Source organism: Pteronotus mesoamericanus, unplaced genomic scaffold (genome assembly GCF_021234165.1).
Source record: "Pteronotus mesoamericanus isolate MK-2021 breed Mesoamerican mustached bat unplaced genomic scaffold, CSHL_Meso_final contig_221, whole genome shotgun sequence".
Lineage (NCBI taxonomy): Eukaryota > Metazoa > Chordata > Mammalia > Chiroptera > Mormoopidae > Pteronotus > Pteronotus mesoamericanus.
This window is the reverse complement of record NW_026555092.1, coordinates 596,288-612,415: the sequence shown is the minus strand read 5'-3', so window position 1 is coordinate 612,415 and position 16,128 is coordinate 596,288. Positions and strand designations below refer to the sequence as shown.

The 16,128-nt window shown below is 51.6% G+C and overlaps 1 protein-coding gene across 2 annotated transcripts in view; it reads left to right on the top strand.

Moving 5' to 3' along the window:
- TMCO4 (transmembrane and coiled-coil domains 4) overlaps window positions 1-16,128 on the top strand; it is an 81,655-nt gene that overhangs the window by 55,438 nt on the left and 10,089 nt on the right. For both annotated transcript variants that reach the window (XM_054571655.1, XM_054571656.1), the window contains one exon: window positions 14,356-14,473. In XM_054571655.1, the coding sequence (XP_054427630.1) occupies window positions 14,356-14,473 (118 nt within the window). The remainder of the gene's footprint in view (window positions 1-14,355; window positions 14,474-16,128) is intronic.

The window sequence follows — 16,128 nt, the reverse complement described above, 5'->3', positions numbered from 1 at the left end:
ACTTCCGGACTGCCGGGCAGGCACAATCAGCAGCACGTGCACACCCTATGCAATGATCCTGCCCACTCAAAACCAAGACAAAAGCGCACCTGTCATATGTTTGTGCCTTTGGGCAGGAAGTGAACATAGCCAGAATTCCCAGAGATAAATAGCCTGCTTGTGACAATGGTCCATCTGCCAGCCCACAGGGCAAATTTGCTTTGAGAGTGACTGACCCTCTGACCAAGGGTATTTCTGGACCCAGCAGGTGGCGAGGACGGGGTGGTGGTGCCTGATGCCAAGAAGAGCCACTATCCAAGTACTCACTGCGAGACCCTGGGCCCCAGATCCCAGCAGACTGTTCGTTTTTCTGTGTATTTGCTTTACAAAGATTTCAGAAATTAAGTAGTTGCAAAGTTGAGCTCAATTCCAGCCAACTCCTGGTAGCTGGCCAAGCCAAGAAATGACCGCATGAACCAAGAAATCAGTTCTACTTCAGCTTCTTTGTGCATTTCTTCTCCTCTCCGTTCCCATAGGATTTGGAGGGAATTCACTAGGGGCATGACATATTGTCTCTGCCTGGTGGCCCCATCCACGCAGTTGGAGAGCCCTCACGCGATGAGCCAGCTTGCCTGTCAGCGTGTCCATTTAGCACAGGAAAGCCTGCAGGGCTGCTGCACTCTAGGCGCCGGGCCGTTAATTAAGTCAACCCTGGCTTCCCTATCCCTTACTGTCTGTAACCTGCCTCCATGGAATCACTCTTCCCCCTGTCTCCAAGGTGCAAGGGACCATGGCAACTGGCTGAGAATGATGAGCTGAAAGAAGGAACACTGGACCTTAGAGGTTAGAAGCCTGAGTTCAAGTCCAGACTCTGCTAGTTATTGGCTGGGTGCCCTTAGGCAAGTCACTTCACCTCTGAGCCTCAGGCCAGTTAGTAAAATGGGATACTGATGCCTCTCAGGAGTGTTCAAGGACTTAACAGCTACTGTTTATTGAAGACTTACTGTGTCCCAGGCACTATGCTATACTAAGCACTTAGCATATTTTCTCTCCTTTAATATACAATGAACCCTAAAATGGAGGTACCGACATTCCTGTTTTACCAAGGAAGAGGTGTCCATTGCCTTCTCCCTGTGTCACCAGCACCTGGTATGGGACTTGGCACAATCATGTCCCTATGGTGGACCGTGCAGCAGGCCTTTCCGTATAGCGGCAGTGACAGCGCAGTGCGTGGTAGCACGTGGTAGACCCTCAGTGAGTTGGGGCTCCTTTCTTCCTCGCCACTGCTTTATCCGGACGGATTTACCCACGGCTGCAGTACTCCTCGCATCTGAGCTCGCTGAAAACAGTGCCGTCCTCAGACGACTTGTGCTCCCAGGGAAGGGATGAGTCAGCAGAAATTAGATTCATTTGCTGCTTTCATCTAAATTAATGGGGTCTTTCTGATTATGCCAGGGGTTATGCCAACTCCCTTGGAAGGCATTCGCTTCCTCTTGATGGGGCAGATGCCTTTGATGTTGGCCAGGGAGGCCGCTGGCACCCTGACGAAGCCCTGGGGGTTGCACTACCCAGTAGCCAGCATGTCCCCAGATCTGGTCCTAGACTTTTCAGAAACATGACCTTATCCATTTTGCACCCAGAGCTGATCAGAGCCCCATTACACAAACTCCCAGGAGACAGCGTTGGAAACTGAATGCCGATTCTTCTAGGTCCACCAGTCATTGCAGATGGTGCGGATGCCCATGCTCACTGTCTAAGCTCCTGGGAAGCGGCACGTGCCAGGGTCTCTGTGGCGAGCACAGGAGTAGGGAGGGAATGGTCTCCAGGGGCATTTCTCTTCCTGGTGACGATCCCAGTCTCGGGGACAGATCCCTCTCTAATGACCATCCCTTCCCTCCCAGCTCTCCCCCTCATCCAGAACTTTGTATAAACCAGTCTGTGCGTGAGCCTTGGTCAATAATAACTAAAGCATCCAGACTGTCTGCAGAGAAGGAGCACTCCAGCGGGGCGGGGGGGGGGGGGTCCAAATGGGAAGAAAACACCCCAAGTCTCATTAATTTACATATTAATGAACCACCTCAGTTCACGGCATTCTGTAATGGAAACTGCAGGGTTTCTTTTCCTTGTATCTAGGATGCCCATGACCATCAAGCCTGCTTAGCCAGTATTGTCACAACTGTTATCTTTTAGAAAATTGCCAGGCCTGTTGTGCAGCACAGACGATAAAAAAACTTTCTGCCTGTGGGCCAGTGCGCACCCCACACTTTGCATTTTAATGACAGGGCCTCAGTTTGGGGGCCCCTGTCCCTGCCCCCCCAGGACAGGGTGTCCCCGTGTGAACTCTGTTTAGGTCCCTAGTACAGTCTTCATTATTCTAAGTTCCTTCTGCCTTTTGTTCACCCATTTGTTCACACCTCCATTTATTTATGGAGTTATGCAAAGCCCCATCTCCTTCCTCAAAGGATTTGCAGGCCTTCTCAGGAAATACAGCGATAAAAGCAACTTGCGGGTAAATACAAACTATCAGGACTAGAGAAAACACAAATCTGAACGAGACACAAAAGCCAGTTGAGAGGCTCAAATGCCGGGGAGCAGGGCCTGGAGCGGAAGGAGCTTGGCCCCACAGCCAGGCCTGCACCTGCGTTCCAGCTCTGCCTCTACCTAGATGAACAAATAGGCACATGTTCTCAGTCCCTCAGCCTCTGTCTCCTCACCTGTGAAATGGGTCTAGGAATGCTTTCTCCAGAGGATGATTAAAAGGAGTAAGTGAGATACTATACGTAAAGCACTTAGCAGAATGGGTGGCCAGTCATAGGCACTCAGTAACCACCGTTTTTGTCACTGTCATGGTTATTATAATACTTTCTCCTGTGATTAGCCAGTTGCTGTCATTGAGCAGCGAATTTAGCTAGTAGCTTCCCAGCAATCAAAGCCCAAACGGAAGGCGTCGACTGTCTATTTCTCATTCCCGTGAGGGCATGTGGAGGTGCCAACAGCACAAGTAACAAGACCTTGCGTTTCAACCTGACTTCCTCCGAGAACCCCATCCTCTTTTAGGAGCTGAGCGCTCGGGTTCAGGCTTAATTAGCCATCAAAGCCTCAGACATCCCTGCCTTTGGCCAGCTAGAAAGTCGGGGCTGGGGCTGGGGCTTGCAGACTTGGAACCAGGAGGAGAGCATTCTGGCTGGGAATAACAATCTTTCCAGGAAGCTGCCTGAGTGACAGGAAGCGTGTAGCAGGGGCTCCTTCGGAAACTAAGCCCAGATGTCATGATCTCTTCCGCTTCGGGGAGCACCTGGGAAGACTGTTAATGAGGCAACAGGTCCCAAGGTGGATTTTCATCCAGGTGATTTTACGTTTTGTGATTGAGCAGTTGCTAGAGATTGAGGCTTTGTGGGACTTGCTGAACCTGGACCGCAGACTCAGAGAGCATGGGAAGGCAGGATGGGGCTGTCCTGCCACATTCCTCTGCAGAAGTTTGCTGGAGAATAACAGCTCATCTCTGAAATAAGAAACTGTCATTCCAGTGGGGCAGGGCATGGGGTGGTGAGGGGAGCTGATGTTTATTGACAACCTACTATGTGCCAGGGAGGAACAGAATCCCATCTTGATCTTTTTCCCAGGCACCTTGGCAGGTATGGACCTGATTATACCTGGAAGCAGGTGCTGTATTTTCCATTTGTACGGATGAGGAACCAGATGCCCAGGGAGGTTAGGTGACTTGCCCAAGGGCCTTCACCGCAAGGGCTTAGATATGAAGCCATTCAGAGGAGGGAGCCTCTCCTGCAGATGGCAAGGAAGGCTTTCAGGAAGAGGTGGTAGACCTTGAAGGACAGGTGAGCCTTGAGAGGCTGTGAGGGAGGCAGGAGGCCTGAGAGCCCAGGGTTGCCAGGAGCAAAGATCCAGAGGTCAGGAGGTAAATGGTCTATGAAGGCAGCTGCCTGAGCCAAGGTTTCTGCTGGGAAGTTTGGGGAAGTGAGGTTGGAGGGATGAGCAGGGGTCAGAACGCAGGGGCTGGGCCTGTGAGAAGCAGACACAGGATGCAGCTCTGACTTGAGTCCTCTGTTTAACCTCCCCTTGATGCACCTACTTATCCATCAGCAGCAGACCTGCTGAGGACCTACTGTGTGCCAGGACCTGTGCAGAGCACAGAGGGGTCAGAGGTCAGCAGGCTTCATCCCTACCGGGGATTTCAGATAGGAGGGGACCTCCCTACTGATCACAGTCCCTGCCCTGTCCTACAGCCGTCCCCGCTGGGGCTGCACATACCCACCGGCGTCCTTTTCCCCCACACTCCACTTCCCCAAGGCTGGGTGACCAGCCCGCAGTCTGGCCCCACCTTGGATCCCCAGTAGCAGGGGATCCCACCTTGGCCCCACCTTGGAACCCAGGAGCAGGGTTTGTCGAACTGCCCCAGACGAAGCCGGCTGACGGAGTGCCTTTCATATCATGCCCTTCCCAGGCAGTGTCTCACAGCCGGCCAGGGAGAGGGGGGCACTTGTCCCTGGTTCTCAAGAGAACAGGCCCAGAGGTCTCAGGGGGCTTGTTTGCCGTCACACAGCTTGTAAGCCACAGAGCGCAGTGTGGACCCCAACCCTGCCGGACTCCCACACCAGGGGTCCCTGCCCTGCCCTACGTGGCCCTTTAACCTTAGAGCTGAGTGGCGACCCAGCTTGCCCAGGCTGCAGGGCTTGTCAAAGGCAGGGCCAACCAGGTCCATAGTCTCAGTCTCATGGCTCATCTCAGAGACTCGGGGAGCAGCGGGCCCGCTGGGGCCTGGGCAGCCCACCCCCTGGCGGGCGCTCTCCCCCACTCCAGCTGGAAAGGCATTCCCGGAAGCTCCCGCACGTGGCCCAAGAGACAGCCACAGCACCGCCTTGTGGTGACTTTTGGTGGGGGGCGCACACTTCCAACAGGAAGGGGCCCCTCCAAGCCCAGCACTCGTGGGTTTGCAGCACGGGCTGGCTGGGGCGGGTCTGACCGCCTTCCACGGAGCGCCTGTGCAAGACCACACCGCCGCTCCTGCTTCCTGAGAAATTTCTGTGCCACCTACTTATCTTTCTGGTTTACATTTATGAGGCACCCGACATACACAGAGGGGAAGGAATTAGTATTTATCAAGTACCTGCTGTGACAGGCGTTTCTAGGAATCATTCCAGGAAGCCTCCCCAACGGCCCTGGAAGTTAGGAATCTGGGGCCATTTTCCAAGTGAGAGGGTGGACAGGTGCGCTCCAGAAACGGGCAGCTGTGCTCTGGCCCCCGCTCCCACGGCCAGGCAGCGGGGGGCAGGCGCCGGACCGCTGCCGCGTGGCATCAGAGCAAAAGCTCTGCCCCTCTACGCCTGACTGCACCTTCAGGCAGCAGCTGCCCAACGCGTGCTGTGCTTTCAGTGCCCTTTCTTTCCTCGACGAAAATCAGGAGGAAAGGCTCTAACAAAAAATGTGTTATAAGAAAGGACAAAGAAATACAAATTAATGACAAGTCACCTTGTTTTAAAATGACCAAAACACTAAAAACCAGAGTCATGTGGCTCTTCTTTTTAAAGGTGGATGGGAACTCAGGTGAGGTGGTTTGTGGATGATGTTACAGCACCCCAGCAGTCACTGGGAGGCCCCTGTCGTGTGGCAGACCCGGGGGAGAAAGCCATTGGCAGAGAGGAGGGAAGTCAATGACCAAGTTCATGGACGCGCACACATGCTCACAGGAACATCCAAAGACACAGGCCGGTCCACAGTCAGGGCTCTGGTCTGGCAGGGCCGTTCACGCGAGAGACGACCTGTTTATCCTGAAGACTCGCTGCAGCCGGCAGCTTTATCAGTGCTCTCCACCCTCACTGCGCCCACCTGCAGTCGCTGCGCCATCTGTTCCAGAAACGGCAGGAGCAGTTGCAAAGCTTAGGAGCGGGTAAGAGGAAGCAGCCACTGGGAAGTCTCCTCTTTGTACTTAGATCCAGTCACGTTAGGCAAATTACTAGTTGAAATATGACCACCCTTGAAAATAACTGCACTGTCAGAAAGCAAACCTGACGTTGTGGCCCAGCGAACGTCAAAAGTGAACTGGACTCATGGACAAGAGAAAGATGGGGATAGAAGGAAGTGTGTGTTCTGTTTTTAATATACAGTTTTGGAAGGTGTCACAGTTGTCAAAAGACATATTGGTTCAAGATTATATATATAAATCTTTTTTATATATAAATCTTTTATATATAAAAAGTATATAATATATAAATTATATAAATTTATATATAAAATTTATATAAATAAGTATAATTTATATATTTATTCTTATAAAAATAAAAATATATATTATATATAAATACATATTCTTTTCAGACAGAGGGTACAGGATGGAGAGAAAGATCAATGTGTGAGAGAAACATCAGTTGTTTGCCTCGCACACCCCCAGCCAGGGACCTGGCCCGCAACCCTGGCATGTGCCCTGGCAGGGAATTGAACCAGCGACCCTTCAAATCACAGGCCAGTACTCAGTCCACTGAGCCACACCAGCCAGGGCTCATATCTGATAGCAAAGGAAAATGGGACAGGAGAGTAGGAGAGAAAGTATAGGAATAACAAATTTCCACTGTGCCACTTCCCGTGTGACCACGGACAAATGACTTAGCGTCCCTGAGGCAAGCTTCTCCCGCCATAACACGGGAGTGACTGTGCTGGCCGCCTAGGGCCGTGATGAGGAGTACAAGAAATAACAGATGGATAAAGCACTTAGCCTGTCCTGAAGCAGGCTGTGATGATGACAGTGATGATGATGATAAAGGCGGAGGATTCAGAAATAGAATTCCAGAACTTCTTTTTTCAGGGCTTTGCAGCAAGCTCTCTCTCCAATTTCATTTCTAGCCCCAGTGAATTCAGACCGGCATGACTGCCCATGAGGTCTGCAAGATAAAACCAAGGCAGAAGAATTTGTCAGTGAGCTCACACAGATATGCTTCAACACCCTGACCCTCGAGCCCCTAAACTCCTGCTTGGCTGAAAACCATCTCTGAGCCATCTCTAGATAACTGCTGAAAAGCAGAACAGGCCGTCACTGGGGCAGCTGGCCCTTTCATCTTCATGATAGCAAACGTCACATTTGATGCGCTTTAGTCCCTTCCATGGAATTCGTCCACCCGTTGCTTTGTCCTCGGACAGATCCGGCTTTCGTCCCGACAGCGGGGAGCGAGGAGGGGTCAGGCATGCAGATTCATGCCCTGGGCGCCAGGATGCTGGTAATAGCTGTGCCACTTTGCATGGCCCAATTAAAGAGATGGGGACCAAAGCGGGAGATGAAGGCCTACTCGTCCCATGAAGAATTCATCCCAAATCCTTGTGATATATCCAAACGGCCTTCTTTAAGCGATTCTTGCCAGTGTGAACCTTATCCCTGGGGCGGGTGAGGGGGCCCATCGAAGCTCCCCGCTGCCCTGTAGCTCTCTCTCCCTCTCCCCCATCTCCTCCCTCTCCCTCTGGCGGCTTCTCTCTAGGTGTTTATCATGCTTGTGTGCGCGCGCGTCTCTGGGGTGGATTTTGTTTGTGTCAGATCAATTCATATCATTTCCTTCAAGGTCTGTTTCCTGGACCCGCAGTCAGGAGACCGTTTTCTCCTCCATTTGCCCTTATCGCTCACTGTGCACACGACCCCCTGCCGGGAGGGAGCGAAGCTGTCTCTTTTGCTTCTCAAACTTGAGATCCTTTGGTCTTTGCAGCCCAAGGGAATCTCATTACTGACAACGTGACAGGCATGTGGGAGTGTGTGATGTAGCCTTTCAGCCATTTGAAGAGATTTCTGGGTACTTCTGGAGGAGGCGGTTTGGAAATACCTGGAAAGCTCAGCGCGGGCCTGCCTCGCTTTAAGAGAGCCCGCTGTGTGGAAGAGACAGATGGAAGAAGGTAAAGCTTGGAGCGGTTATTCCCAGAGGCCACGGGTCCCTTCACTGTGCAAAAGGAGTCTCCGTGGGCTCATAGAAAGAGCTGGCCCTGCTTGGTACATTTTAAGAATGTTTACTTTTATAAAAGCTCCATTTACATACAAGTTTTAAGACCAAGGCTATAGCGTAGGTGGAACTTTGCTATCATACGGAAGCTGTCCATTCTTAGCTCTTAATTTTTTTTTGGAAAAGACAATCTCCAGGCTGAGGAGTGCCACGTGGTAAAAGCGTCCTGTCAGCATTCCGGCGTGAACGGCTGACGGCCCAGGGGGCCCTGACAAGCTAGAAACTGGTTTATCTAAGTCCTGATGCATAAAAGTAAGGGAGGCTACTTACACAACAATGTGAATGCACTTAACACTGCTGAACTGTATGCTTAAAAATGGCTAGGATGGTAAATTGTATATTATGTGTATTTTACCATAATTTTAAAATGTCTTTAGAGATAGGAAATGAGGAAGTGGGTGTTTTGTTTTTTAGTACTTAGGTATGTGTTAATTTTTTTATTTTTAGAGAGAGGGGAAGGGAGGGAGAAAGAGAGGGTGAGAAACTTTAATGTGAGAGGGAAACATTGATCGGTTGCCTCTCAGACTGGATGCGCAACCTAGGCGTGTACCCTGACCGGGAATCAAACCAGCAACCTTTCGCTTTGCGGGATGGCTCCCAACCAGCTGAGCCACACTAGCCAGCGCAAAATGAGGAAATGTTTCACCGCAGTTCGCAGCTCTTCGGCTGCTTCTCTCCAGAAGCTCAGCACTGAGGGGGACCAGGGCTGCTGGTCACAACTACCACCTGCCAATGCTGAACTCCTGAACCGGTGCCTGCGATGAGTGGCTGGCCCGCAAGAGGCCCGCTGGAGGGCCGTCTCCCAAGGCAATGCTTCCCGCACGCCTTTCCTGCCCAGCTGCCAGACTGATAGTCTGCGTGGGAATAACAAGGAAGCAGACAGCACTGGCCAAGCCGCGTGCTGGACACTGCCCTGGACACACACCCTCACTCCAGCTTTGGGAAATCAGTATGATTGTATTCCCTCCATCTTACAGCTGAGGAGGCTGAGGCTCCAGGTTATCAAATAACTGAGGCCAGTTCACTCAGCAGCAAAGCCCAGATCTGAACACAGCTTTGCCTCGTGCCAAAGGCCACTTCTGGGCAGGTGATTCCCAGCATCTTTGTGCACATGGGCCCCGTCTAATGGCAAACATCTCACAGACCGGCACGTGGTAGCATCGTCAAACTTCGCTCGTCTCCTGGTTGAGAAGATACATAATGATGAAAGCTGCCTGAATCCAGGAATCCTGGTGAGGCCCACCAGCATCTGCCATCTTAAAATGATGACACCTGATGCGTGGCTCATGAGGCATTTAATTGGCTCCCGAGACCCTCCAAGTCCCTCTGGATCTTTGCCCCCAGAGAGTGGGCACCCCCAAGCTGCACCCCGAATCAGGCAAAGGGCCTGGAGACCCTGAGCCTTCTTAGACTGTGGGCCCAGGAAGTCTATAAATACAGCTTATGTCAGGTACGTCCTGGGAGAGTAACCGTGAGCCTTTGGATCACATTGCCTGGGAGGAGCAGGAGACTGAGGCAGTGTTAGCTTCGGAAGCACATTCATTATTCCTGCGCATTGCAGACTGCAGTCATTCACAGTACCATCAGTCCCTCTCCCGACCCCCCCATCGCCCCCACCCCCGCAGCGGAGCTCTGGCAATGAGCAACTGACAAGCTGAGGACAATGGTTAAGTACTCTTCCATTTACCTTCAGCAGGCTTGGCACTCTTCACTTGCTTTTACAGTCTTTACAGATCCCCGACTCTAGCCACTGGGGAGAAATTGTGCCAGGAGGGAACAAAGAAAAGGAAAAAGCAAAACAGCTTTTTTGCATTTGTTCTCAGGATGAAGGGTTCGCGCCGCTGAGTTTCATGGCTTGCTTTCGTTCATCCCACAAACGTTTATTGGACACAGCCTCTGTGCCAGGCACTGTTCTAGACGCTGGGGATTCACTAGCGAGCTCAAAAACAAGAACAAGCTCAGCCCTTGGGGAGCGCACATGCTAGTAGGAGACATTCTGTAGGTGAAATTTTTAAAAGTAGAATAGGCAGTAAGTCAGATGGTGTTAAATGCAAAGGGGCAGGAGAATTCGGAGAAGGGAGACGGGCACCCACCTGGGAGGGCTGGGGTTGCGTGTGCCTGCCCTTGGAGGGTGACATTTAAACAGAAAGGTGAAGGAGGGGGGAGGGGGCCTGTGGGTGTTGGAGGGAAGAGCATTCAGGAAGAGGGACCAGCAAGGGGAAGGTCTGGCATGTTCTGGAACAGCAGGGCCAGCGTGGCTGGGACAGAGCGGGTGGGGGAAGGGGGAGCACGGGGAAGGTCACAAAGGGCTTTGTGGGCCATCCCAATGACTTTAACTTATACTCCATGAGAGATGGGTCCCGTGGGAGGGTTTTGAGCTCAGGAGTGAAACGATTCGATTTTCCCAAAGTATAATTCACATACTACAAAAGGGCAATTCAATGATTTTTCTCAAATGTGCAAAGTTGTACAACCATCACCGCACCCCAGTTTTACATTTGCATCACCCCCAAAAGATACCTCATGCCTGTGACTTGCATTTTAAAGGGATCCTTTTGGCTTCTGTGTTAAGCAGAAAAGTAAAAGGTAGAAGAAAAGAAGGCGTGGGGAAGAAATGTTCCTCGCCGCACACACAAGTGACAGCACGGACTAAAAGTGGAGAAATAAAGACATGGCTGATAAAGGTTTTCTTTTTTAACTGCTGGCAGTCTGGAGCTTCTTTGATGCCAAAGTTATAACAGGAAAAAGGGCCTCCAGCTTTAAACAGGTAAAAGTAGGGCATTAATAACGTGCAGAGAACTGTGTAAGAAACAAGAAATCCAAGACTAAAAGCTGTACCTGCCTGCGACTCATGAACGTGAAGATGACAGAATGCAGGTTGATCCTGCCCTCCTTTACATTAAAGGTGTGACTATTTACAAAGCTATAGGATTATCTTAATACCTTAAAAAGTCAGAAGGAAAAGGTTGAGGGCAGCCATAGGAATAAACCTAAACATTGCAGCAAACATTCATTGTCCTTGCAGCAAAAAAGCAGTAACATCTCAGTTGTTATAAAAATGTTAAATTTTGGTTTCTTTTGCTGGTCTTAAAAAGTGCAGGCACCTGCACTGAATTCTTATCATGATGTGAGGAGTTGTCGGTGCCCATAGAAGGCTTGATGCTAAAGGTGGCAGCTGGGTCAGGATTCTCCGTATTTTTAGCTGGAAGGCTGAAATCTGGTATGATGACGTTTGGGACCAAGCAATGAATGTTGACTTTTTGTTTTATTTCCAGCATCTACCACAGCAGCAGCGTCTTCTTTCCCTTAGCGCAGGTCCCCCCACCCTCCCTGCCACCACCCCCACCGCCATTGTGGTACAGGGATGGTCGGTCAGGCCAGGACGGCTCTGAGCTGCCCCGCAGAACTCCGCCTTGGGTGTGCCTACAGCGATTCTGGCCGACTTCCCTTAGCTCACACCTGTGCATTATGGAGGGCCTGTCACCTGGCTTATCTCCAGGTTTGCCGCGTTACAGAGAGCAGATCCTCTCAAACACGAGAAGAGCACATCTGACCATCTGACGAGGGCAACAGCCTGGCGATGAAAGAGGAAGAGGTTGAGTGAGAGTTGCCAGCCAGCTTCAGAGAAGGGTAAATGTGTTTCCAGCTCACCGCCCAGCCTGACTTGATTTATCTGTGCTTTGGACTGTCTGAATGAGGTTTAACTACTTGTCTCAGTCCAAGGTCACAAGCAACTCCTTTTTTGCTTTTCAAAACAGCTTTCCTGTTCTGTAGCCTCTTCCAAGATTGTAGCCGCTGCTCTGGGCAACAGCCTCAAGAGCCCTGCATTACCGCTTCTGGCCACAAGGGGTCCCAGCCCTCCAGGCGCCCGCACCCAGGGCTAGATTCCGCAGACAGCAGGTGCCTTGCGTGGCCAGCCCCCAGAGAGCTGCGAAGCTCACTTGTCTTTGGCCCTGGGTCCATAACCATTTGGCCCTGTGGGAGCAATGATCGCCCACATGCGATCGCTGTGATTTGTGTTGTTACTACAAACAGCAGAAAGCATAGCCCAGAGACCTGGCAGCTCTCTGCGCAGCCTGGGCTCTAGTCCCAGCTTTATTCCCATGACTTGTGTGGCCTTGGGCATGCCCCATCTGAGACCCTGAGACTCAGTCTCCTCATCGGCCAAGGCAAGGAGTTGAATAAAAGCTCGTTCTCTACAGCTTCGCCAGCGGCGTAAGCCCCCAAAGCCGACTTCACATCTGGGGTTACCTGAGTCAGCCTTGCTGTTCAGGGCAAACCGCCAGCTTACTGAAGTTTTACATCCTTCTGTCAGCTGTCCATCTCCCTGGAAGCAAGAGGTGTGAAATCAGAACTCTGTGCCCCAGCAGCTTCCAACAGCAGAGCCAGCGTAGTGCTCAGAGAACTTGGTACTACGGGGTTCTCCAACTTCTGTTACTGCGGAACCCTTTACTCACACAAACTCTGACATGGAATCCCACACAGAAAACAGCTAGATGCTTTCTGATGAGAAACCGGAGCCCAGGGAGAGGAAGCTAGCTGTCCTGTGTCCCTCAGCAAGAGAGTGGCAAAGCTGGGCAGAGCTGCCCCCTCCTGGGCCCATTCCCTGGGGGTGACACTGAGCATGCAACTTCCTGGGATGTGCAGGAACTCAGAATCATAAGTGCCACATGTGGGGAACTGGGATTTGAACCCAGGGCTTTGCAATTGCAAAGTTACATATACTGGCTTTCCTGAGGGATGACAGTTCATTCATTCATTCAAATCTTAATTGAGCACCAAGTATACAGCAGGCGCTGTTCCAAGCCCATTCAGCTGTGAACAAGGCAGCCAAAGCGCCCGTCCTCATGGAACCTAGATGTTGGAGGAGACAGACATAAGTGATACATGGCAAGAAGAAAATGCAGCAGGGTAAGGAGGTAGAGCGTGATGGAGTGGGGGTGCGTGTGCACCTCTCGTGGGGCGAGAGCCATGCTTCTCCAAGTGTGGTGTGCGCACCCCTCTGCGAACTGTTGGTTTCCAGTCTGCAACAAGATAAGACATGCCCCTTCCCTGTTTGTACTGGACAAATAGACCGTGGAGCAGCCCTGGTCCATGAACTGCACTTTGAACAACCCTGGCCTAAAATTTCCCTGAAGCATTAGGCCACTGTTGCGTATCGGCTTGTTAGGGTTTCGAATCCACGTGTTTATAACTTGAGTGAAGTTGTTTTGATCTAAGGATGAATTTGTTTGCACTGTCATCAGAATTGTCGTGTTACTGAGGGTTTATTGATACACGCATATGGAAGGGCGACTATGATGTAATGGACATTTATGTTTGAAATACCAAGAGTCTGTGAAAACTTACCGAGAGTGTTCACTGCAGGCAGGGCTACATTCTGCCGATCTAAAGAGCCCTCTGGAAACATTCAGACATTAGCTCCAGCCGTGTCCAGGGCTACTCTTCACCAGCTGTACTGAAGACCCCGTGAAGAAGAGGGTCTTACCGGCCAGCGCTGGCACTGTTGTTCCACAAGCATCGTGCTCTCGCATCGGGGAACTTTCAATGAGCGCTGGCAGCTGGACATCCGCTCTTGGTTGGCTAAGCCAGCTCTTCCAAGAGCCAGTGAGTAGAAGGTTACACCTCAGTGGAATCTGCACTTCATTTCTTTGGTCTCCCCTTTGCCTGGAACAAGAGCGTAATCAACCTATTGTTGCTTTGGAGGATGTTATTTCTTGATTGGTTTATTAAGAGACATGATCTCATGTTCTATTGGCTCGTGAGATATTATTAAATATTATCATAAATTATAATCCCTGCAGTGAACCTGTGTTAAATAATTTATTGGCAAAGACAGTCTTGGTCTCTGAGCATAATTTTGCCGCAAACAAAACAGTCAGTGCCGCTGCTGAGTGTACTCCCTGTCCTGGGACCCCATCGCCCACCCCGCTTCCCTCCCACCTTCCCGCTGTGCTGTGCAGGCCCCAGGGGACTGTTGCCGAGGAAGGCGGTGGTGTCTCCCACCTGGCGCGTGCAATGACTCAGGGCCTGTCATTTCCTTCTGAGGGAAGATGTCCCACCCAAGTGCATGGCCAGTGGGGAACCTCATGAACAGTGGAAATAGACCTGGGTCCCAGCTCAAGCTTTGTCACTCATGAGCCACATAATCTTGAAAATGTCTTTAGTTTTCCTTAACTCTCAAATGGGAATAATGGCCCTTTGCAGGAATAGCTCAGGTCAAGTGAGCGGCCTGCCCCAGGGCCTGGAACTCCGAAAGTGGAGGTCCCCGCGCTGTGCACACATGTGCACGTGCATGAGTGTGTGCACACATTTGTGTGTGACATCCGTCTCCTCCACCACTGTGGCCAGGGACACTGATGGCCTTTTCCGGGTCTCTCACCAGATTGCCAAGGGATCATCGAGGACGTCGCCCTGCTGGGTGCGCCTGTGGAAGGAGAAGCCAAGCACTGGGAGCCTTTCCGGAGGGTGGTGTCCGGGAGGATCGTCAACGGCTACTGCAGGTCTGACCAAACCCCGGCCAGGGGGGAGGTGACAACACTTACTGAGCAGCTGGTGTGGCCAGGCCCTGCGCTGGGGACACAGGCATCAGGGGGCACCTGCCTGTTAGAGTTCTGAACTGGGAAGCCTCTGTCTCCCTAGGATGAAGATCCTGAAAACAGTCTCTAGGTGTCAGGCCTGAGGCCAGCCTATAGGAGAGACAGGCTTGTCACCATAATCTGAGGGAAGGGGAACATGGGTAAGTGGGACAAAAACTGAAAAACAAAGGTTAGGCCTCACATGGGAGGTCCTCCTGGGCTGACTGGGAGCGCATATGTGTGTCATTTGGCAGGAACGGCGGGAAGGGAGGCTGAGGTCTCAGAGCGTGGATTCAGTGGGGGGCAGGGTGAGAAAACCAGAAGCCGACAGCGATGGGAGAGCCCGTGCCTGCGAAGCACCTCTGGTTAGAGGTGGGGGCTGCCGCGGCTCACAGCTGCGGGCTGGAAAGGAGGCACCACGCTTGGGGTTTGAGAGAAGTCGAGGGGCTGCAGCCAAGGCCGTGCCCCAGACTTAGGGGAAGAAGAGAGATGACATCCACCACCGAGACCTCGGGAGGTGGGCCTGAGAAGGTGCCCAGGCCCGTCAGCCCCCAAATGAAGCAGGGCAGGGTGGCAGTATTTAAGAGCTCACAATGTGGGATCCCATGCACCTGGGTCATCATGCTGGCCTCTGTTTCTCCATCGGTAAAGGAGGGATGATACTAGTGACTCCCCCCAGGGTCATGATGGTTGTTAAACAATTTGTAGAGTTGCATGTGTTAATTACGTGCAGATGACGTGACTGTTCACCATCATCAGCGTCGTCATTATCAGCCACTTGACATATTCATTCAACAGCCTCTGAGTGAGCACCAGCATCGTGCTGGGCACCGCACTGGGGCTGCAACAGGCAACAATCCCAGCCCCGTGGAACCGCGCATTCAGTGGGAAAGTGGGCAGGAAAGCTGGCCCTTCCCCAGGAATGGTGCAGATGTTAGGGACAAGCTTGCCCTGAGCTCATGAGAGCGATGCCTGGGCTTTGCGTCTTTCTCCCACTGGGCTTGTGGGCCAAGTGCCTTGGAGGCCCCACCCCAAACTCCATAGGGGCATTATGTGATACACAGGCTACAAGCCAGATTATCTTCCTAAAATCTAAAACATTATTCTGAATCCTGAGATCAGAAGACCCCTGAAGATTTTGGATAGGGGACTCATATTTTGAGGTCATTGCCACAAAAGCCGCGGAGTACTGAATGGGACAGCAGAGACGCTGACATTCCAAGCCCAGGTCCGAAGGACAAATTCAAAGTTTAAGAAGCAGTAAGGTTGGCTGATTAGTTGTAGAGGCAAAAAGAAAAGAGAAGAAAAAATGACTCTGGAGTGTTAGGGGGAAGTGACTGGCTCCCAGAACGCAACTTTAAAAATAACAATTAAAAACAAGAAGGAGATAGGACATGTTGGGGAAGTTTCCAGAAGGCAGCTGGAAACACAGCCCTAGAATGCAGAGGAGTTAAAACTGCAGCAAAGGCGGTGGGCTCATCAGTTTCAGCTAAAGCCAGAGGGACCCGTGAGATCATTTGAAAGGCAGTGTGGCGGTGTCCAACCTGCGCCCCTAGCTGTCTATGAATGTGGCCCAACAC